The 22976-nt window shown below is 43.8% G+C and overlaps 1 protein-coding gene across 1 annotated transcript in view; it reads right to left on the minus strand.

Annotated features, from left to right (window-relative positions):
• The window catches only part of ANKH (ANKH inorganic pyrophosphate transport regulator), a 105459-nt gene that overhangs the window by 40950 nt on the left and 41533 nt on the right, over positions 1-22976 (minus strand). Inside the window, exon 2 of the mRNA XM_030042035.2 lies at positions 4249-4465. Within this exon, the coding sequence (XP_029897895.1) occupies positions 4249-4465 (217 nt within the window). The remainder of the gene's footprint in view (positions 1-4248; positions 4466-22976) is intronic.

Genomic DNA, 22976 nt, shown 5'->3' on the forward strand with positions numbered 1-22976 from the left:
CTTCCTTCTTCCTTTGCCCTGAATACCTTCCTGATAAGAAACTGCCCCTGTTGTGGGAGAAGGGTTGGGGAAGCACGTTAGTGCTTTAGCAATGGCCATCTGAAGATGCTGAAGCAGGACACGTTTTTAATGAATAACATTTTTATCATCTTTTAGAAAGAAAAAAAAAAAAAGCAAGCCTGGATTATATTCTGATTTGTGTTCCTGCGCTATCATCTTTTTCCAGGGCAAAATGTTTAGATAAGCCAGTACAGTGGGCATGTCAGAACAAGATTGACTGGAAAAAATAGCTCACGTTTTTATAAGCCACTCTCTTAGAGTCTAGAAAATTCAAGCAGTGTTACACTGGAAGTGGTGGGATTACACCCATGTATCGCTTCTTATGTAGATCTTTCATGATGCAGTGACCATGCATGTGGGAAGTTCCAAAGACTCAGTGGAATTATTAGCAACTGCTACAGTTTTCTGCAGTGCAATCCACGCAGGGAGTGGCACATGCCCGCTAACCTGTCAGTAATAAATTGGCACAAAACAAATCACTTGCGTGTCTTGACCATCCTATAGGTTTGCCTGGTTACTAAAGTTCCAAACTTTTTTCCTGGTGATGACAAACAATCCATCATGTAGCTTTTAATCAGGTGTAGCGGGCACCAGTTAAGGATGTCTACTTAAGCAAAGAGGATGTTTCCCCAAAGTAACCTCTGCCTTGTCATGTCCAGAACCTCAGAGAGCTGTGGAAAGTAATATTAATATGCAAACGAAAATAAACTTTCTCATTATACTACTTCTCCGTAAACTAGTGAAGGGCTGAACAATGCTGTTTTATTGCCAAAGAAAATGTGCATGTCTTTCATGACTGTGGTGTCAGAAGGACCCACTTAGTATGGAGGGCTTACCAGCAACACCTCGAAATGCATTGTGTTAGTATAATGTTATATAAATGATTTCTCTCCTCTGCCAAGCTGGCAATTTAGGAAGATGTCAAATATATGCACGGACAGGCTTAGCGTCTTGAATCCCTTCTCTCACAGCCCAATATTCCCACCAAAAGCCAATCTCTGAAATAACGAGATGCTTTAGACCCTGGCTACATAGCGAAGTTCTCACCAGGAAACCCTAACCGGTGGTAGTAGCTGCCCCCAAAATAGCACAACGGAAGGAAGGCAGCATACTACCTTCTATTTCCAGATCGCAAGCGAAACAGCAAATCCAGGAATACTGTACTGACCGAGGTTTGCAGCAGCATTATAAGTGGGACAAGAATATGGTTTCAAATCCCTCTGGTCAAGGTCAACTTGTTTCTCGGTTCTTACTGCTACCTGTACAGGAGAGCGGTAGGAACTGCTGGTGAGAGCTTTGTGGACGTTCATGGGAACGTGGCGGGGTGATGACTTAGGGACCCAGAGCTTGGAACTGTGAGTTCGAGAGGTTTGGCTCAGCCGGTCACTCCCACAGAGGACTCCATTAGCCCCAGTGGGGAAGCAGCAGTGGGGAGCTGGTGCTGAAGCAATGAAGCATGAGTCAGGTGGGTGAAACAGTCTGTTTTGGTATTTTCAATAAGTAGAGGCTGCTGTTTGTGAGGAGCTGTGTGTGCAGACTGCAAATAGTCTCTATCACGGTTGGAAATGTGGTGATTCATTGTGGTCGCTGTGTTTCTACCACCACTTGTTTTCTTCCTTCTGACTTTTGGGACTCCTCCTTCTTTCATTGGGCTTTTCGTTCCCTTTTCCTTCCTGGGCTTCGACAGTCCACGGCAGGCAGTCACGTCATCTTCCTTAGCCCCGTACACATGGCATGTGGAAGAAATTCAGTCCCCTGAGCACTGTTTGTTTCTCTTTTTCATCTGCCAAGCATCAGTAACCTGTATTTGTGTCTCCTGTAGATAGCCTGTGAGAGGCTTGCAGCTGCTGGGGAGTAGCTGCAGCTCCTAGGAAGCTGCCTGTCTGTCACGACTCCTTCTCTTCCTCCTGCTAGGCAGGTTGTGCATCTGTGGGTCAGAGAAGAATAATCAGGATTTGAAACAGGTTCAAAGGAAACTTGGAACATAAAACTTGGCAACATCACCCAGGCAATTGGTGCTAGAATCTGACTAACTCCATTCTCTTGGGCGCTCTGCCAGTCTCTGCTGTGGCCTTTGCATATTTTCAGGCATAGACAAGTTAAAATACTAAAAAATATTTTGCAGTCTGCCACCATAAGCAGCTGAAAGATTGTGTGAACCCCTTTAATTCAGGACTTTAAAGCATGGTAAGCACAGCCTTCTTTTTTCTTTTTTTTTCCCAGTATCTGCAGAGAGGGCATTTCAGAGGTTCTGAACTCAGCAGGGCTCTACTTCCAGGCAAAGGCAAGAAACTTATCTGGCATGTTCTCCCATGGTTGCCCCAAACACCTCCCTTCAATAAGAAGGTCCACATGGAAAATCCAGCTATGTGTCTCACCTGGAAGTTTGATAGTTATACTTTAAATTTTCTTAAAATCTATCATAGCTTAAAATAAAATGTTGAATGACTAGAAAACATTTCTTTATTCAGCTGGCAAAGCCAAAAACTTTGACCAGCACTGGCAGGAAAACAAGTGAGCAACTAGAAGAGCAGCTCTGGGGGCTGAGGAAACATTCCAAGCAAAGAAATATGAGAGCCAAATGTACAAATGGCCCAAAGTTTATAATACTGACTCAATAAAGCAGCCTCAACTGTAAACATATTGAGGAAGTGACCCATCGATACCAGTGAACTAAATTAACTTGAATGCATGGATTCAGCTTATGAAATTAGCAACAGCTTATCCCTGGCACAGACTTGCCATGGCTAATGAGCTGTTACTGTAAGCATTTATTATGACCGTAACATGGAGTAAAGGTAAACAGCACAGGGCTGCCTTATCGGTGGAGTAAGAGACATGATGGTCAAACAAACTGGAGTGCTTGGGAGGCACATAAAGCTGGTGAACGTAGCTGGCAGCCTGTTAAAGGGGGCATTAGTATTTACCAGATGGCTCTTGTACCTACTCAGGCAGGAACCGAGATTATGCTATTCTATTCTATTCTATTCTATTCTATTCTATTCTATTCTATATGGTGACCAGCAGCATGTGCTGCTCCTGAGATGCTAACAGCCTGATAATGAATGGTGCCTCACTTCCAGGCGACTCTGTAATTTCACAGCAATTCTGGACATTGCCATCATACTCGCATTTCCCATCTTTCGGCAACGGCATGACCCCCTGCTGCTGGTCATCCAACTCAACCCTACTGCCTGTCAACCAACACATGTCCCCACAGGCTGTCGCATTACCTCCCTCCTCCCATCCCTTAGAGCTCCCAGCTTTTAGGATTTTACCTGTTGAATGCAATGCACTCTCTGCTTCCTCCTCCAGTGTCTCCTGTTCCTCACTGCTGAGGTCCAGAGGTTTCGGCTCTGTAAAATGAGCCAGAAGGTGCAGAAAATCTGGCGCAGTTCTTGGAGAGGATGAAGTTAAAGTCTTCCAGGTCACATGGCTTTTTACTGCTGTGGCTGATGTTTGGGTTGATAGCCCATTTCTCCAGGCTCTCAGAAACTGGCAAATCCTGTGGCTGCCTTACTTTTTATGTTCAGTTCATATCTGCTTGTGTATTTTCTTTGTTTCAGAGTACACTCAGGAAGCTGGTCTCAGTTTGGCATAAAGTGCTCTTAGTAACTACTTCTTCTCTTAGAGATTAATTATTCACCAGAAGTGGATGATGACTAGCACTAGCAGAGAGTAATACCTGATATTTTAATGAGGATGCTGGCACCTACTTGATTAGAGTTCAGTACTGTGAGATAAGTAGCAAAGGGATAGGTACAGAGGGAGTAAACCGACAATGCCACCAAGTTCTGACAAACAGCCCTACCAAGCACACCTTGAAGTCCTGCTAAACCCATCTGGACAGATACTGCTAGTTGATCATCACTGCCTAAGAGTAAGACCGAGCTATCAGCTTCATGCAACCTGTCAACCTTGCCAAAGTTTTGCTCGCACACCTGACTGAAAGAGATCAGCAGAATGTTTTGCTGGCAGGCAGGAGAGCCCTGGGGGTGGAATCTGCCACTTAACAACCTGTTTAAAAATTGCACGGATGGGCACGATACCAGCCCAAGAGATTTAATCTCTTTCACATCTCCTGTTGCACTTATAAATGAAATCTTAAGCCTACAGATTAATCAGTTTGAAGAACAGGCAAGGGAAGCAAATTGAAAGACATATTAATCAGACATGAAGTGACCTTACCTATTAAGGTATGAAATACAGCAGCTACAGCGCCAGCCACAACCATGCACAAAACTGCTTTGGTCCTGTCTCGCTTGCTGTTCACAAACACCAGACCTACATTTTTGAAGTCACTCATCGGACCCGTGAAGAACTTCATCAGGGAGTACGCCAGCCCATAGCTGGCCAGCATTTCCACAGCATCTTCCTTGACAGCAGCGATGCCCCTATTCAAGGCCTGTTGAAACACAGAAATAAAGAGCAAATAATGTAGCGCCAAAAATGTAGTGTACCAAAAACAATCTTCTGCAGCCGGTTTCTGAAGGAACAAGCAAGTTCAGCTCTCACTGTTTTCACTCTGAGTTGGACCTTATTTCTCTGGGTTCAGCAGCAGTAGCTTGTGACTGGTGACAAAGGCAACTTCATAATTTCATATGGACAGTAAATTCAAGTCAAGCAGACTTGACGATAAGGTAGATGTCTATTTCTAAAGTATATAATGGAACTCCTGCTATACCAGAAGTCAGTCTCTTTCCTTTTTAGAGTAATTTTATGACCTGCTAATAATCATGGATGATACAAGACCATTTAAATGCCGCTTTGAGGCCTCAGGCCTGAATTGAACAAAGCACAGTCCTTGCAGGCTACCTTTACAGGTAAAAACTCTGACATTATTATATGCTGAAATTTCAGGAGCTCAATTTTTTTTCAGTGTAATGAGCTTTTCACTACATCCCATGTAATTGTTGTGAATAGCTGGTATTATCCTAAGATTTTATTATGAAATTAGGCCAAATATACACATGACTAAATATAACTGTTATCCTTTCATGTATTTCACAAGTTTCTGATCCTATATTAATTTATATCTCCTTGTAGTGTATTTAAAAAGAAATACAGCACATGTATTTTAAGACATATTCAGGTTCAACTAACCTATTAATTCATTCTAGGTCTGTATTTAGGACACATCTGCCAATAAAACACTGAGAATTAGATGGTTTATTTTTATAACTTAAGTCGAACCACAGAAAAAATGTGTAACATTGCTTCAGATGCCAGCTTGCACCAAAATGCTTCTAAAATACTGAATAAAAATGACAGAATGATAAATTTTATCTGCAGTGTGACAGCATCAATCATCTGGTACACCCAGCAAACTGTTAAAACAAGATTAGATTCAAAAAGCATGAAGGATGAAATATGACTTGTTTTCACAACTGTTTAGTTCCTATGGGTTACAGCTAACGTGTGTGGACAGGGCCATGGCAATGAGGCCAGCCAGGACCATCTCGCCAACCCACCCTCCACATCTCAGTCTATCCACTGACACAGCAGTTCTAATACTGCTTTTTCTGAATGAACAAACCAGGCAGAGGATCATCAGGTAATCATGGTGAAGTCCTTCCATTTCAAATGTAAGCATAGTCTTTCTGCTGCAGTCTTTTGACTTCTTTTTTTCCCTTCCAAAGACCATATAAGCAAGCAACTCCCATTGACTTCAAAAGAAACTCCATCCCCATAGCAGAAAAGAGCATTTTTCCTACTGTTCTTTTCCACTCTTTCTGTGAGACATGCTTAATTTTTGAAACTAAACCTGCACTGTCAACATAGCAAAAAGCTGTAGAAAATACCAACTTCTCCATCCTCGGTATCTGCCAAATCTCTCTCTCGCAATGTGCTCTGACCTAAACACCTGAGGCTCCAAATGTTTTCATCTGTCTTGCTCCAGTTTGTCCCTTCCTGAAAATACCACGTTAGATATGGAATATCTGCAGCTGCTATATGCAACCTTTTCTGGGGTACAGATATTCCACCTATCCATCAATAAGAGTCCAAATTATATTTAAAGTGCAGCTGCCAAAACCACTAGTGGGTGCATAAAACCGTACTCAAGCAATTTGTGGAAAAGACTGTGGCCTCTGAAATCAATAGTCATGTTTAGCCGTCTTCTGTGATGATGCTTGTGATGATGATGTAATCAATATCAAGGTGTATACAGAGTTATAATCTTTTCATTTAAACTTCCTAAAGATGCTGAATCTCCCTGTTGCTGTCACCAGCAATAGGCAAATAGCCTCAGATTACGCCATATAGAGGGTTCCTTGATCGTGGCTTCCCCCCCTCTTTTCTTTTGTCAACAGTGAAATATTTCTGGCAGCTTCAATTTAAAAAGAAACAGCTAACCAATTCCAGGTAGTCTGGTTTAAAAGCTTCTCGTCACATGTAAACAGCTGAATTCTTTCCAGCACGGTTTCACAAGCACAAGTGTTTCCTTCCTGGTTTGGACAACTACTGAATACCCAAGCCTGTGGAGGACGGTAATCCACTTCTGACAAGGTCCCTGGGATAAACGTGGCTTTAAGAAATCACATTCTGTCAAGAGGCACGGCACTACGATCCCTTTGCAGAAAGACAAAGCTTTGCCAAGCGCAGTCCTCAAGCCAATGAAACCAGCTCTGTGTGACTTTGGCCCCGGGGTAACTAAGTTTTCCACCTCAGTAGGACACACAGAAAGACTTGAGCGCTCCTCTTGCTCTCCCTCTCTGGTTTTACAGGCTAAACTCTGATCTCTTTTGTATGAACAAATGACAGCCAAGTAGATACTTCTGAGTAATTTTCCCCAGAGACACACTGTGTACCAGGTAAGGCAACCTGGCAAATCCAAAAGGGACTTTTATAAGAGGTATGTTGCCATTAATTTATGCTCCTGTGAAACGGTTGCCTGACATGATGAAATACTCTACAGGCTAGCCCCGAAAAAGCAATCTTCCTAAATGCTTTTTTGGAAAGATCCTTAGGAACTGAATAGTAAATAGGGCTGTGTACAGATGGTTTAGCTTCGGTAGCCTTCTTTTTCCTTTTTCACTTTAAGATGACAACGCAAAAGGTTTTTCATCCTCAACTTCCAAACGCTATATGAGAACTTGTGTAGCTTTTCTACCCCATGTACCTTAGAATATTTTTGTTATTGAAGCTGCTGATGTCATATTTGATATCCTTAAATCCACAAGAAATCCCAGATACTTGATAAAGCTGCTTTGGGGTGCAATATGAAAGACACGGGCACTTGATCTTTCACAGCATGCCAGCCATGCAGTTGGTAATCTTCCAGTCTAATTTCCTGTTCAATTTCCAATTAAATCTCTCGTAAAGGAAGAAAAATATAAACCAGGGCAAGGTCTCCATTTTTTTATCTGACTCTATTTTGTACACTTTTTGTGTGAACAAAAATCAATAACAAAAATTCATCGGTAGCACCTGTATACCATGTTTGTTTCACACACAGCAGAGCATAGCTCTACAAAGATTTGCATAGCTTGTCAACAAAATCACACGCAACTAAGAAGTAATAATAATAATGACACTATTTAATACAAAAAGTTAGCTCCATCATACGTATTTCAGATGTCATCCTACTTTCAGCTGGCTTATTCACACCAAACTTGAAGGGAGAACTAGAAAATCTAGATGCTGGAAGAAAGACTACTGACGATGGCACCTTCTCCTGAGTTTTTAATGATCACCTGACCTAATATGGCAGTAGGTGAAAATGTTACAGTAAATTGCTATTCATCAAACGTGATTAAAACAAAGCCACTGACATTGCTGACCCTTCTTTTAGAAATAACAGAAAAAAGCACAGAACACTTCCAAGCTGAGCATGATCTGGTAGGTATATGAACAGGTTAGTTGAAGTAAATCATATTCCTAAAACACTTCTCAAAAAGGCAGGCACCAAGATCTACAGCTACTTCTATGCTGTGTCTTCTATAATACATTATGTTATCACCAGAAAGATGAAATCTTTACTAGAGGACCCGGTAACAACCCCTTCAGCCTTTTTTAATGAATAATTGTGTGCTGTCTCTAATGTTCACCAAAATCAGAGAGGACGAGCATTTTTAAATTCCCATCCAAAAGATTCAAGTCAGTGGAATACCAAATAATACACTTAATGACATTTCAAGCCAGTAACCACATCTTTACAATTGGCTACTACAGCTGGCTTTGTCCTCTTAGAAGGAACATATGAGACCTCTATCAAATTTCTAGGACATGCACAATGGATGACTCCAACAAACTTCTGCATGCAAAGGCAGTGATTTAAAAAGCAACAGTTGTGAGAAAAATGTCAAGGGTCTAGCTTGTCCTATTTTGCATAAGCTTTCACCACTATTCAGTAATGTTGGCAGAAAAGGTTTGTTTCCAATCTCCAGCTACACACCTCTGTTGCCAAAAATTCAAAGTCCATCTCTTAAACTGGTTCTATAGAGTTTGACCATTTCCCACATGATCCTCCCTTCCCAGAGACTACTGGATGTCTGATTTTGTATTTTGTATTGGATTAGACATATAAAACCGTAACAAAATCCGCTAGGAAAGCCACGCCTAGTGTATACGTTTTCTTCTGGTTTTAAACACGTTTTATTACCTACGTACTGCATAGAATTTCAGTAGTCTGTATCTAACTAGAAGGGCACATTTTCTACTTCATTTGAAGTTAACTATTGACTACGCAGTCAATACTTGACCAGTGCATGTGTTTCAAGTAAGAGCCCAAGAATCCTCAATTTTGCTTATCCTGGAAAAGCAGACTGTGACCTAGTGGAAGCTGGCACGTTCCTATGGCTTGTTTGAAGCTGGGATTCTGCCCGAAATGTTTTCAAGTCTGCTCTAGCTAGTTATCTACCTCAGGGTGACATGAAAAACCTGCTCAATTTGGCAGTAATTTGGCCAAATGTATGTTCGGTCCAGCGAACATTTGTAACGTGCTCCCCCTCCCTCTGCATCTTTCTTCCTACCTGCCCTCCCCTAAGAAAATGGAAGAGAGCCAAAGCATCCAGTTGAAGAGCAAACTGACGCAGGCGACAGTCTTTCTCCCGTGTCAAAACAACCCCTCTCCTGAGTTTTCATTTACTAAATCCCGTCACACTGAAATCTGCGGTATCAAATGAACCCGCTAGCTCTGGCTGTTCGGCCTCTCCCTGTCGCGGCTGCACCGCCAGAAGGACAGCGGCCAGACCCGACGCCCTGCAAGCACGGCACACCAGAACGCCGCGTCGGTGCCACCCCGGCCGTACCGCACCTGCACCTCTGCTTCTGGCTGCGTTTCTCGTGAAGGCAGGAGCCACTGGTGGGCAATTTGAGGGAAACTGCTAGTGCTCCGAAACAGGTCTGTGTAACACTTCCATGGACACAGACGTAGAAATGGGAGAAAATGGGGTAAAAATAGCACGCACACATTTATTCTGGCTCAAGAAGATTGCCTGAACATAGCGTATGAAGAGATAGCCCTGAAGGGATAGAGGGAGTCTGACCTTGTGGCTTGAAAATGATGACTGAGGATTGTTCATTTTTTTGGCCTTTTTTTTTTTTTTTTTTTTTTTTTTGGTTTCGGGGTTTGTTTTGCAACGCTTTTACCCTAATTCAGTATCTCTATTTTTCTAATTTTCAGTATCTCTCCATCTGTCGTAGATCATGTGTCAGATGACTGAAATGCCATCCGAGGTCAATCCCTATTAGCCCACTTCCCCCTGCTCCCTTACTAAAGCTGGCCGTAAGAGAACAGCCAGTCACCCCCGTCCGCAGCCCGGCAAGTGCTGACACTGCTTCAATCCACTGAAATAATCCCAGTCCCCAGCACGAGCCCGCAGCCCCGAGCCCCGGACTGAAGGAAGAAGAAGAGATGCCCGTCCTGAGAGAGGGACACCCGGACACCGCCATGGCACGTGGCCTGTCTCGGGAGAGGCCATCCTTGGAAGAGCATTCGAGCTTTCCCTGAAAAGGAGAGCTGAAGTTCTTCTGTCTCTTGCTGCTTCGTAATTCGAAAGAAACTGCAAATGCAGGGCAGGTGTCACGGTTTGATCGTAACAAAAAGTTAGCGTACTGAAATTTCAATCATCGGATTTACTCTGCCTAAGTAATGAGAACGTGGCCTAGAAGAAAGCCCATACGCCCCGTGAAACAAAAACCAGGCCATGAAAACTAGAATGCAATCAGTAGCAATTTCTTCTGCATTCACCTTCCTGAGCAGCAATGAAAAGGAAGAATGAACATTTTTGCAGGTTTCCTACTCTTACCTGAAATACCTATTACTCTGTGACCACGACCAGGATCTCAGTTTTTTTTTACTTGTTGACACTATCCACTCACTATCCAACACCAAGGCTGTATGAAAGTGTATCCTGGGAGAAGTTTAAATAAAGACTCTAAATCCAAAATAACATAATTTTAGAGCACTCACAGCTTTCACTTGACCTGGGAGACACCAGGGAACAGCACGTTTTAACAGGCACGGCCAGGAGGCGTAGGAATAACTAGGGCAGCGGTGGCAACAGTGAAGTCGGTGAAAATGGGAAATCCTTCCCACTGCAAGAACTAAGGCAGAGGAGGACGTGTTGGGGAGCTGGAAGAGTAGCTGCGGCACACTACCCTAGGGCATCTACTGCCTGTGTGTAGACTCATGAACAACAACCAGCACAACAAGGCAGAGAATAATACAAAAACCCACAGGAGACTGCAGGTGATAACGGCGCAGGACCACAGGGAAGAAACCAGACTCAGTGAAGCCAAACCGTGCCTCATTTAAAACTACATTTGACCAAGTGCCAGAATATTTATGACAGGGAGCAGGCTTGGAGGGGTCAATCAGTTGCTGCAAATGGTTGCCTCCCCGTGGGACGAGGAGAACGCTCATCCCAAAGGCAAGAGAGCTATGAGCCATGATGGTGGGAAGCCCTTCAGGACACGTTCCCCGGGTAGAGTCTATTGAACAGGGATGGCTGACACCTGTATGAAGGAGACCTAAACCACTGCCATTTCCACTGACGGCTGTGGAGAAACCCATCTGCTGAGGTGAGACCATAACCATTAAGTTTTCCTGGCTTTTTTTTTAGGCAAGCAATGCTTGTAGGGGCACAGGACAGAAGCAAAATCAACATGTCAGAGACACTCCCCTCCATTATGACTTTCCTGATACCCTCTGGCTGATGCTAATCAACTGTCCAAAATGTATTTATGGTGAAACTCGCAAGGGAATGCTTTGCTCTCAAAGCAGGATGTGAGCTTTTCATTCAGGTTTCCCTGGAGCTCATCCACCAAGTTGAGAAACATTTGTGACTACGTTACAGAAGTATGGCAAGCTCCAGGCTGAGGTTATTTGTCTTCAGACCTTCTTCATGTGGAGGCCAGAGACTCGTTTTCTCTCAAAACCTATTTCTGTTTATAAGTCTGTGAGTGTAGACAAATAAAATTGAGACATAGAGACACATAAAACTAGGAGAAGGTCGTCTCCCTGTCTCTTCAAAATGCCCTGTGGAATAGCTATCATTTCTTCACCAAATTCCATTTTGATTACTTTTAAGTGCTAGAAAACACTGGGGAGGATACAAATGCATATCACATATATCTACACACAAAGAATATTTGCCTTAATCACAAGTGATACAGCATCTGCAGCAGTGGTCCTTCTTTTGTTTTTAATTTCTGCCAGAAACAGCCTCTGTTCTATTCCTCACCCCCAAAGTAAAGAGTAAGCTGATTTACTATCAGTTGCATATTTCATAAAATCGCATTTTCTCATGTTATAAATTAAATCTCTGCAAGGACTGTTGTAAGACTTGTTTGCATGCACACAGCAAATTTAATCTACACAGGTCCCATACCTGCGAGTCTCGTCACAACTCTGGCACATTGCCTTTTTGTTAGCGTTAACTCAGTCTCTGCTGAAATACTCCTCGCGGCTCTCTCCTGAAACGGAGATCGCCGTTTTCTCCATGATCCCACCTTCTCACCAGGCTCCAAAGCGCACAGACAGGTTCGGGTTGGAAGGGGCCCTTGGGGGCCAGCTAACCCCGGGCTGAACGCCGGGGAGATGCGGTGGGGGAGACCCCACACCTTCCCTGGGCAACCACCCCGAGAGCCCACCCTCGCCCTGAACCTTACCACGTAACCAGAACCCGCATCTGAAGATCCACGGCCACCTCCCTTGCACGTTAAAACACGCTCTCCTGCCAGCGACGGCCACGCTGCTAGCATCGGCCTGAATCTCCATTTCCCACATTTCCCCTTCCTCTCCTGAACGATCTTTTGCTTCATCGCTCAAGTTGTATTTGTTTCTTTTGTATTTCTAAGTTCATGCATTGCATATGAAACTACACCTTTGCTTTCTCACTTTTCACATATTATAACTAGTTCTCTGAAGTGGTATTTTTTCACATAAGGTCACCTGAGACTCCCAATTACAACATCCTGTATCTAGTGTAAGTCCATTTTTTCCTCTTTAAAAAATCAGCCTAGGCAAAGACCCAAACCGAGAAAAAAAAAATAATCCAAGCAAATACTTTCATGCATTCGCAAAAATACTTTTGCCAATTGGAAGAATAAGGGAAATTCATGAGGCTTGTCCCTGGCTTTGTAGATTTTGTAACCATTTTCCTTAAACATTACATGTTAAAAAAATCTTAATGCACGCAGCATTTGTTGAAAACTTCTGAAATTTGACAGAGGCTATCAAAAGTGCTTTTAAAATGGACCAAAACTTGGCCAAGCATCTGCAAAGTATGAGTTGCACAGCTTCAGTAGAACTTGTTAAACTACTTTAACTGCGCAGAAATCTTGTCTGTATTTCAGCTGTGCCAAGCGTGCTCCGGGGCATTAAGCTTAGAGCAGCAAAGGCCAAGCACCACAAAACGGAGACCGTATAGGTTCAAGTCCTTACGGTACAAGGAGACAAGGAAATACTACCTAACACTACCTGTATCATTCGCTCAAAGCAAAAGGGAAAGTATTTCTCTTTCTGTGGACTGAAGTTGCAGTACTCTACTAAGACTTCGTTCTCCCAGGAATTGTGAGGTGGTTTATTTTCCTATCATCTTAGCTCTTCTGGAAGGGACCCTGGAGGCCAGATCTGTAAAATTTACTTTTATTGCTTCAGCTCTCTTATTTCTGTACACTTTCCACTCTCTGTTAGTGATTAAGATCCCATGTCCTCCTACTTGGAAGACAAATAATTGGCATTTCCTCTCAATTTCCTTTCCACGTGGAATTTAAGGGATGTAATAATTATACCCAGCAATCTCTGCGAGAGCCAACAATCAATTCAAGGCTGTCAATACTGCAGCAAAATATTTTAGTATCATCACACGTACTATCCTACCACTTCATGGCTGCTCTAGAGATTACCCTACTGCTGCTATCGTTTAGAGTTACTAATTGTGGCAAATCCAGAACTGGTAGTCAGCTGGGAGAGGTGGGTTACTTCGTTGGAGTACAGCCATGCAAAGAGGTATTTTGGGGTTCGGTGTAACAAAGAAGTGGAAGCCTCCCAAGATGGATGTCCTGTGAGGGGAACCTTCTGTTAAATCAGCAGCTGATCCCTTTGGGAAATAAATCCTTGGGACACTTAGTTCAGTGGTAGATGTCCAGGCTGTTTTAATTGCAGAACATGGTGAAGTTCAGCCTCAGTGACAATGTGCAGGATGGGACCAAAATGGTTTCAGATAACAGGGCTGTAAGGGAAGACGCTCCCTGTGCAAAACTAGATTTTTTCCTTAAATCATTTTCAGACATGACTAAAGCGCAAGTTAGTTACTCAGAAGTTGAAAATGCCAGAATTAGGGGGGACCACCTTTTTGGTGTCTGCCCCTTGGTCCCTCTCTCCCTCCCGCAGTGTGGTTCACACTCATCCGTGGCCAGCAGCAGACCAACCTAAGGGCAGGTTACAAACTGCAACCCCTGCGCTGTCCGTGGAGCTGCCCACGTCATTCGGAGCTCCCTGGAAGTGTCATCACGTAGGTCTGCTAGGCAAAATATGTAAAGCGACCGAGTCTCTGCCATTGAATGAACATGACTTGTACGCGATGAAAGGCTAAAGCAAACAGAAGCAAGCGCCTGCAGGCTTTGTTCATTCGGCTTGGGTAACTGTTCACTCTCTCACTGCAGACGGGAGAGGTAAGGAGCCTGCTGAGCAAACGCGAAAAATTCTTGACTTGTCATATGGCTGGGCTTAGGAAGAAGAAAGGCAAATAATTGCAGTTGGGTCTTTCATCCTCCTCAGTACTGCACTATGTCAAAAAAAAAAAAGCGCAATCTATCAAGTATATGTCAAAGCTACTACGATTACAAAAAATACACATAACCATCAAATAAGGCTTCTGTGGCTGACTTGAGAAGTGGGAGCTTGCCCAGCTGTCCCTGAACGTGTAGTACAGCCCTAGCTTTATGTGTACTTAGTGCACTATGCAATTATCCGCTGTCCATTAGCTTACTCTTAAAGCATTTACCTCCCCATGTGGCCCAGCACGGACTCGTTACTTACGTTCTAGGGCTCTGCCTAACTTCAGCGGAGCAGAACATATTTGAGGTCTGTGATTTTCATCAGCTGTTGTGTCAGGAGCAGGGAGCACGGCTGGTTAAGGTCCGTCATTAAGCAGCTGCTCCCTCCAGCACGCTGCCGGCGAGGCAAAGCACGGTTTGGGCTACACAAAGCAGAGTTTGTTAGGTGTGAGTGCCTGCGACTGCAAGTGCAGAGCTGCCAGATTAGCTCATGTCTTAATTGCTTAGGAGCGACAAATAGAGGGCACCCAGATCACCAGCCTAAATACAAACTTGGGAGTTTCCGCTGCTGGAAACACCCACCGTAAACAAAGTCCGTAACACCGGTAAGAAATCCTTTTGTTCGTATCTGGTTTTCTTTCCCTTCCACTCTTATTCTTTGTACCAGCTTTATTAGGATGAGATTAAAGTTATTCAGTCGAATTGGAAACAAACCGTGCATAGTGACAGTGATTTCCTTTCTCTAGGGCTGGTGAATTTATTGCAAAACACGCTTTGAAGTGCTTCCAGTTATTACAGCACTTTCCCATACTCCAATACCTGCAGAAAGCAATGGTCTCACTAAATTGGTAATGCTCTAGAATTTGACCTAATGTATCTGTTTAAAACAAATGGGAAGTGGGTGGTAAAGACATGGGATTGAAGGAAGAACGGGTAGACTTTCTGCAAAGTAATTTTTTTTTTCTCAGAAAAGCTATTCTTCTGTGCCCCCAGCCTAAGTTTTGAGAACCTTGAATTTCTCTCCTGGTTCCTGCAGGTGGTGTTGACAGGATTGGCTAACACTTCCTTTTAAAAATAGCTCGACTGGTTCTCTCGGTATCCAATGACATAAAGTCAACAAGTCAACTCACAATGAAATTATTGCACGTGGGTTTTTCCAGGTGGTGGGTGTGCGGAGCACGGGTAATGAAAAAGTTTCTCTTGAAATCACGCACTCTTTTTGAAACCCCCTATCTTTCACAAGGGGAAGCACAGTAGTATTTCTACACAAGCAAGGCTGAAAATACCCTCGCTGACCTAGAAGAGTGGGAGGCCATGGGAGAACCTGATTGCTGTTGCTTATGTGATCTCACGGCAGCTGGGAGCCCAATTGCTGCTGTTGCAATAAATGGCTTTCCGTGATAAGGGAAGTACAGGTAAAATACCAATTAATCTGAAGTGCAGTCAGGCTAGATATGCTCTGTCCTTACTGGATTCGATAATAAAGGGGAGAAGTGGAAAATGTATCAATGCTTCCAGCTTTTCCTCTGTACCTCTTGGGAACACATCAGTTACGGAGGGAGACAAAAAAAGCATTCTTTCTCAATATACTGGGACACACAAACCCTGGAGCCAGGGGTTCACTGGAGTTACCTCTAAATGCCTGGAAATAAATCAACCTGTTACATCTTCCCCAAATCCTTGGCTAATGCTTCTACTCAGAATTCCTTAAGCAGTACCTAGGCAGCCTTCTCCTCAGGGAAGAAGAGACTTGGAAGCACCCGTGGAGCTGTAGCAAGCCTTGTACCTTTTATTTCTATATGTCTGGCAGGGGTGAGTCTTAACCAGAAATGCAGTCACAAGTGACTTTGTGAGTGTTCTTGATTATGCCAAATATGGGGTATAATTTGATGCTTAATCTAATTTCAGAGGTGACTACCCCGGGTTCACAAAATCCAAATTAAAAAAAAAAAAAAAAAAAATCTCTTCCAGATGAAGAGCTGACCAGACACACAGCGGATGGGTTCTTCCAGTAATTGAGGAACTGTAAATGGTGCCGCAGTAATTCTTCAATGGGTTCTGCTAACAGCATCTCTACATACACCTTCAGCAACAGAGCACCTGCCATCATGAGACACTTTACATATAAGCTCAATGCTCTCTTAGCCTTGTGCCTACACCAAATTTAACTCCAAGCTTAAAACTATCTTTACTGATATCCTTTCTCATTCTTGCATTCCTTATGACCTGATGCAATGATCCTTTCTTATTCAAAGTGATACTTTCAATAGCAATGAACATTTTTCTACTAACCCACTCCCTCTAACTCCCTGACTTGAATTGCATAGTTAAAACTTATTAGCTCATTTTCATTTGTTTTACACAAGCACAAGACCCTGACTTGTTAAGTTTAGTAAAAACACTGAGGGATTCCCAGAAGCTTAAGTGAAACTGATGCTGAAACATCATAGTGCAACAGGTAATTTTGCCTAGCAGGTTCTCTGCCTGAGTCACTGGTTTTAAATAATGGATTTCCTTACTCCTGGATTTCAAAAGTGGTAAGAAATGCAATGAAGATAGACTCTCTACCACTCTTTCACAGTAGTACTCTAAATTGTGCAGAGGTTTCACTGGGAGAACAGCCTCCCCTCACAGTCCCCCCACCCCGAGACCAGTCTTGTTCTGCTTTCTGAGTCACCTAACACCCCATTTCCACAAAGTCAGAGGAGATGCAAATCTCTTTTCTATCTATCTTCTCCACACCTGGGGTTTTTTTGTCCTCTTGCTGATGTGCAGGGAAGTAGGCAGGATGTAAAACATTAATTCAGCACAGCTAACATTTATCTCTGAGCTGCTTTAATATGAAATACAAAATTGGCTTCAGATGGGCATTCTGCCAAGATTCTTACCAAGGGGGAGAGAGTCGAGTTGAGTGTCACACTATTGCTGTTGTGGGGACTGAAAAATTGAGCTGGCTTGCTTTGATAGTGTAGTATGGCCTATAAGCTAGTCTTACTCAGTGAATTCTGCACCATGCTTCTCCGTCTACAAGAACAATAGATTACAACTTATCCTTTCCTGAAATCTTCACTGCCAGAGGACAAAATAGAATACAAGGTACAACGCTGAAAAAAACAGAAGAAAAAAGGACTCTCATTTGCTAAGCCCTGGATGCACAGGTAAAAAAAGGATCAACATTATTATGGGCAAGTTGATGGTCTCTGTAACTAGCTGTATTTTGCCTTCACAAAACTTGAAAACTTGCAGGGGGGGACACAAACCCAAACACGGCATTTTCTGTGATAATCTACCCAAACTGCCTGCGTTCTGTCTGACTGTACTGACAACTCTGGTAGGGCTTAGCAATAAAGCAAGAAACAAAGGACACATTTCAGCTCAGCTTCGGTTTCTGAAACTGTGGGTGTAAATGGCTTATGTTGTATTTGCCGATCCTCAGAAAAGTGTAGCACAATAAACTCTAACGGCTTCATCCTTGAGGCTCAACAGGGTTTAAAACCCTTCTTGCACACATCTTCTATCCTCATTCATCTGTTTATTTAGAAGCACTGTTTTTCTACCAAAAATAATATCCACGGCGGATACTTCCTTTTTAAAGCATGATGAGATAGACCAATAGAAAGCAGTGGATGCTCTGCTCATCATCACGCTCCCACGGACTCCAGCTTCTGCGCTGGTGAAACTCCAGCCCTTAGAGGCTGCTGGGCTTGCTTTGTTCAGGCTTGCAAGGCAGGTGGGCAAAAGCGTTAAGTGCTCCCAAACCAGCTTCTGAAACGTCATGATGCTAAGGCCACCAGCTTGGACTGTAATGGGCATACCATCTTGGGGTAAATATAATGCTGAAGCTCTTGTAGGTGTGGTGCGTAATACTAGAATACAAACATCGCAGACGCATGCATGAAGCCAACAGCACACAGTGATCCTGACAGAACTCTGTTTTTTTACTTGCATGGTAGAAAAACTGAAATGAGGACATCCACAGCCACTGTGGAACGCTTCTGGGAAGTAAGTGCCAGGAAGGCGCAAAGACTACTGAGTCTCCAGATGCAGGTCAGGAACAAATTAGTCTATGCTGGTCTTGACAAATAAAATTCTTTCGGACATCAGGGAAATGAGGTCCTGGAACAGACCTTGTAGAGTGGTACTGGGAGCAAACATCTGAAATATTTTGAAGCAGTCAATGCTGGTTGATGTCTTAAAACAAAAGCTGGAAGGTATGCTTGCAAAGAAAATGAAAATTTCTTTGAGATAATGCTGTGTGATGGTTTTAATCGCTACTCCCCCTGGTCATGTTCCTGCTGATAATCTAATATGTTTGTTCTGAGCAGGCTAGAGTAAGAAACTTGTTCATACTAGTCACAGGTCTCAAAGGAAAATTTGTAACTGGAGCTAAAACCAGGTTATGTTCTGCTGGAATGCTACAAGTGCTCTAGCTTAGGAACTGCAATCTAAGAGCTGTAGGAGTATTGTGGGACGGTCCTCCGAAGCACTGTCATTTGGAAGTGGTGATCCTAAAGAGACAGATGTACAAAACCAGCTTACTGGAACTGCAAAAGCATAGTTCTTTACTCCAGGTATTTAAAGACTTTAGCGATGCTGCACAGCACGTATCTTTTCTAAACTCTCTGAAACTCTTTAACCCGAAGAGTCAAAACCATGGCTGTGACAAGACCAAAGTGAAAGCAGGTGTCAAGACACCTGTCTTGAATAGCCTAACCTGAAGGTTAGACGATCCCAAAAGAGCCTTTCCCTCAGGTCACCCCAAATTTACTGCAGGCAGCGAACGTCCTGAAATCGGTTACTCTACCGCGATGACAGTGTAGGGCAAGGCTCTTAACCCGCACTGAGCTCTGGAGCCCGATCCCCAGCAAAACACACCTCTGCGCCTCTTGCTAGTGGTTAACATGCAGACCCCAATGGGTCTGCCCCTTGCGGGTCGATCCAAGAGCAACAGATTCAGCTTCCTTTAGGTCATCGTGCGTTTCACCAGAGAGCGGCAGAGGGTGTCACAGAGACCAGCTTCTCACCGCTGCCCGCTCTCGGACGCTTTCGACCTTCTTCACGCTCCCCCCCGGCTCTCCGTCCCGGGCTGCGCGCCGGCAGGTCGGGCTCAGGCGTGGGGCAGGTCCGTACGCGCTCCCGCGCCGGCCGCGGGGCTCCAGCCGCTCCTGCGCCTCGGGTCTCAGCACAGAGACCTGAACTAGCTTTAAAAGCACTGCAGACTGCCTCCCGCCCTGCCATGGGGCAAGACCCAGCTGCCTTAAACGTAGGAAGAGGACTGTACTTTCATGAACTTAGAAGTAGAGGAAAGACATCTCTTCGTGCATATTTCATCGTCTAGGAGGTAACTCCCTTACCGCTTCTGTGTTCTCTTTCTGGAAGACCTGGCTTTATGTTTCAACTTCATCTGAGTGTTTGACACGGGAGAAAATCCTTTGTTGAGGCTACAGTGGAGGACAACTGTTGCTGTCACTGCAAATTTAAACTACCGGTGCGACCGATTTGTCAACTCCAGGCAAGAGCGCCCAAACCTTATTTTCTAGTAGAAACCAAGCTGCAGTAATTCTGTGACTCAATTAAAAATCTCTTAAACAAGTACAGTTAAAATCCGGGTGAAGAATTTAATTCTTTTTTTTAGCTATATGACTTATTTCACTCTGAACAAAAGACAGGCCCACTCAATTACATATTCAAATACTACAAATTCTTTTTTGCCAGCCAGTAACAAAGCTGCTGCTGTTGATCAAAAGGCTTTAAGGAAAATAAGGTATTTTTTTATTATTACAGAGCTTTCGTGATGTCTTTCTCCCAGGAGACTATCTTGATTCCTTTTAATAAAGATGCCTTTGAGGAAGCAGATGCTTGTCACAGTGGTATCTAGCGGATTAAGCCCTTTCTCCCTGAAACTGGGGGGATTTATAACCAAAGAGCCTTGAATTATAGGCATTGTAAAATTAAAAGGCAATTCTACTCTGAAGCTCTGTTGCATGCTTATCTTGAAACCCAAACAGCATAGGACAAAGAAGAATAGTTCGAACCTCTATCAGTCATGGAGTTGATTTGACCCCCAATTTGGGGATCAACCCTTGAGCCCCAGTTTGGGCTAGCACAACTGTGTTCCCCCTCTGCTCTCAGACTTCTGGAGAAAGATCTACAGCACTAACGGATGTACTGTCGACAAGACTAAAACCCGAAGTTTTCTGCTAAACCCCAGACGGCTGTGGCGGGATGAACTGGCACGCTCTTCGTGCTTGTGGAATGAGACTCACAATGCAAACACTCAGCCTAGACCACGTCCCAGCTCTGCACGAGGCATTTCAGTGACAGAGGACCCCTCCTGACAGACCCGGTGGAGTGACCGTCTTTAATTCAAACTAGCAGTGAAGTTGAGGGCGCAGGGGGGAAAGCTGTCTCCCTCACAGCCAGCGTAAGGGCAGGTACCAGCTGATGGGCAGAAAGGGTTCTGCAGGAGGCAATGGAGCTGCATTAAATATCGAGCCATGTTGTCAGAAGCACCTCTGGGGAAGAAACAAGGGCTATAAAGTGAAAAAAACCAAAGGGAAACAAATTAGCGGCCTTTGAGAAAGGCCATTATATTTTTTGGTTAGAATTTTATAATAGCCACAAGGACTTCTTCGGATACGACTCCGACCCGTAGTATGGTAATAACCTGAAGCATAAGCTTCTTTTTCCAAACTCATGTTTCATGAATGGTAAGTAGATGTACTTAAAATGCTATTTTATGCAAGTGGCAAGACCTGATCCAGTAGCCTCTGAACTCAGTGCAACTCAAAGAGTGTTTTTAACGTGAAGAGTAACTTTCCTTGAGTGCTTTTGCTTCCCCAGGTATCTTATCAGAAGACATGGATGGATGTAACGAGTGTTGAGGCCTCCCCCTCTCATCTTGTCCAGCCTCACAAACTTAAGCAGGTGAAATTATATCAGCAATGGAAAGAAGGAATGGTACAGATCTACATGAAGTGGTGATGCTAAGCTTGGCTTTGTTGAATTTAGTATTGCTTTTAATATTTCAAAGGTAGTATCTTTTAAAGGGTGCTGTTGACTCAACCCTGCTACCTGTGATCATGACAAAAGTCGCCTGTCTTCTTTTGTATGATCTGGAAATGTTTCTCTTACAGCTGTTAGGAGAAACAGTCTTGAAGTTTCAGTTAAGTAACAGCCTTTGCTTTCTGTCCTAAATTCCTATGTCAGATATTTGAGGGCTGTTCACAAAGGTGCCGTAATTTTCCAGGCAATTTTACATTTCAGAGCAATGTTTATTTGGAGTATTTCACAGGTTACATTGTGCTATGATGAAAGAATTGTATAAATGCCATTTATTTAATTTTTAAAATACTGATTCACGTTAGGATTACCGTTCTTCTCTGGAGAACAGAAGAACTGAAGTGGCTTAAAGCACCCACAAACTCAAAAACAGGCTCTGTACCGTACAACTGTACACTGTGAAGCCACAGCTACGGCGGGGGGCTGCGCAGAGGCTGGGGAGCGAGCCACAGTCACCGTGACTCTGGAAGCCCTCGCCAACGGGCTTTCCAACTTTCCCATTCCAGGCTGAGTTGTCTGCCTACAGCAGATTAATAAACTGCAAAGCAAGCCTACAGTGGACCTAGGCAAAAATACTTTCATCGTATTGGTACTAGAGGGCATTTCAATAATTTGCCTTTAATCAGAAGACTTTTCTTTTTCCTGCTCCTACACAACCTGATGTTAACAATATCATACATTTGTTAGTTATTTCAGTGCCAGCATTATGTCATGCCATAGAAGATTACGACTTCCCATCAGGACGAAGTAGTTTGGAATAAACAGATTTTAAAAGAGGAAAGGGAAATCCAGGTCAGTGCAAGAATGGATATTCTGTTTTGAAGCCGTACATACAGTCTAAGTCCTTATGCTTCAGGACATTAAAACCAGTCTCGGACGCTAAGGTTTACTCATGTGGTAACAAGTCAGCGAGTTCTCTGGGATGCTCTGTAACGTGAATTCAGCACGCTCACCAAGCCTGCCCGCTCACCAGGAAGCCTGCGAAAGGAAAGCCAGTTGTTGCTAGCAGGGAGGCAGCAAACCCTACAGAAACACCCAGGCAGTCGTGCCTGCGCTGGCAGAGGTGGAACGGAGGGAGAGGGCGGGTTTGGAAGATGCCGTGAGAAAAGGCTTATTAGGCTTACAGAGGAAGAGACTTGAAGACTTCAGACCAAAAAATACTTGCGAGGTATGGCTTTGGCAGAGGGTCGTTATCTTTCCCTCTTCTGCTGCGGCAGACATCTCTACTCTGCATCTCTACCACCAGCAGCAACAACAGAGGAGACCATAAAGTCAACTGGGGGAAACAAAGCTGCACGCCTATTGCAAATGCTCTTTTGACAAGCCTGTTTGGCTGTACACGCACATTTTATTTTCGCGGCGACGGTGGATCTCATGGTGGAACGCTACCAAGTCAGTGGGAAGCAGGACTGCTGGTTTCAGCTCACAAAAAATCCCAGTCTGCTGCGGATGCCTTTGCGCAGGTCTGTGGGAGTTCTGCTGGCGCTGGTACTCCAGTGCATTCTGACCACGTTACATACTTTGCCCACATCAAGTAAACAACCAAGCTTGCACATTGCAGCAGTGAAAACAAAAAAAAAAGGGAGGAAATCTTCAAGTGGTGCTTACATGGGAGAAAAAGTAATGAT

Source organism: Aquila chrysaetos, chromosome 18 (genome assembly GCF_900496995.4).
Source record: "Aquila chrysaetos chrysaetos chromosome 18, bAquChr1.4, whole genome shotgun sequence".
NCBI classification, from domain to species: domain Eukaryota; kingdom Metazoa; phylum Chordata; class Aves; order Accipitriformes; family Accipitridae; genus Aquila; species Aquila chrysaetos.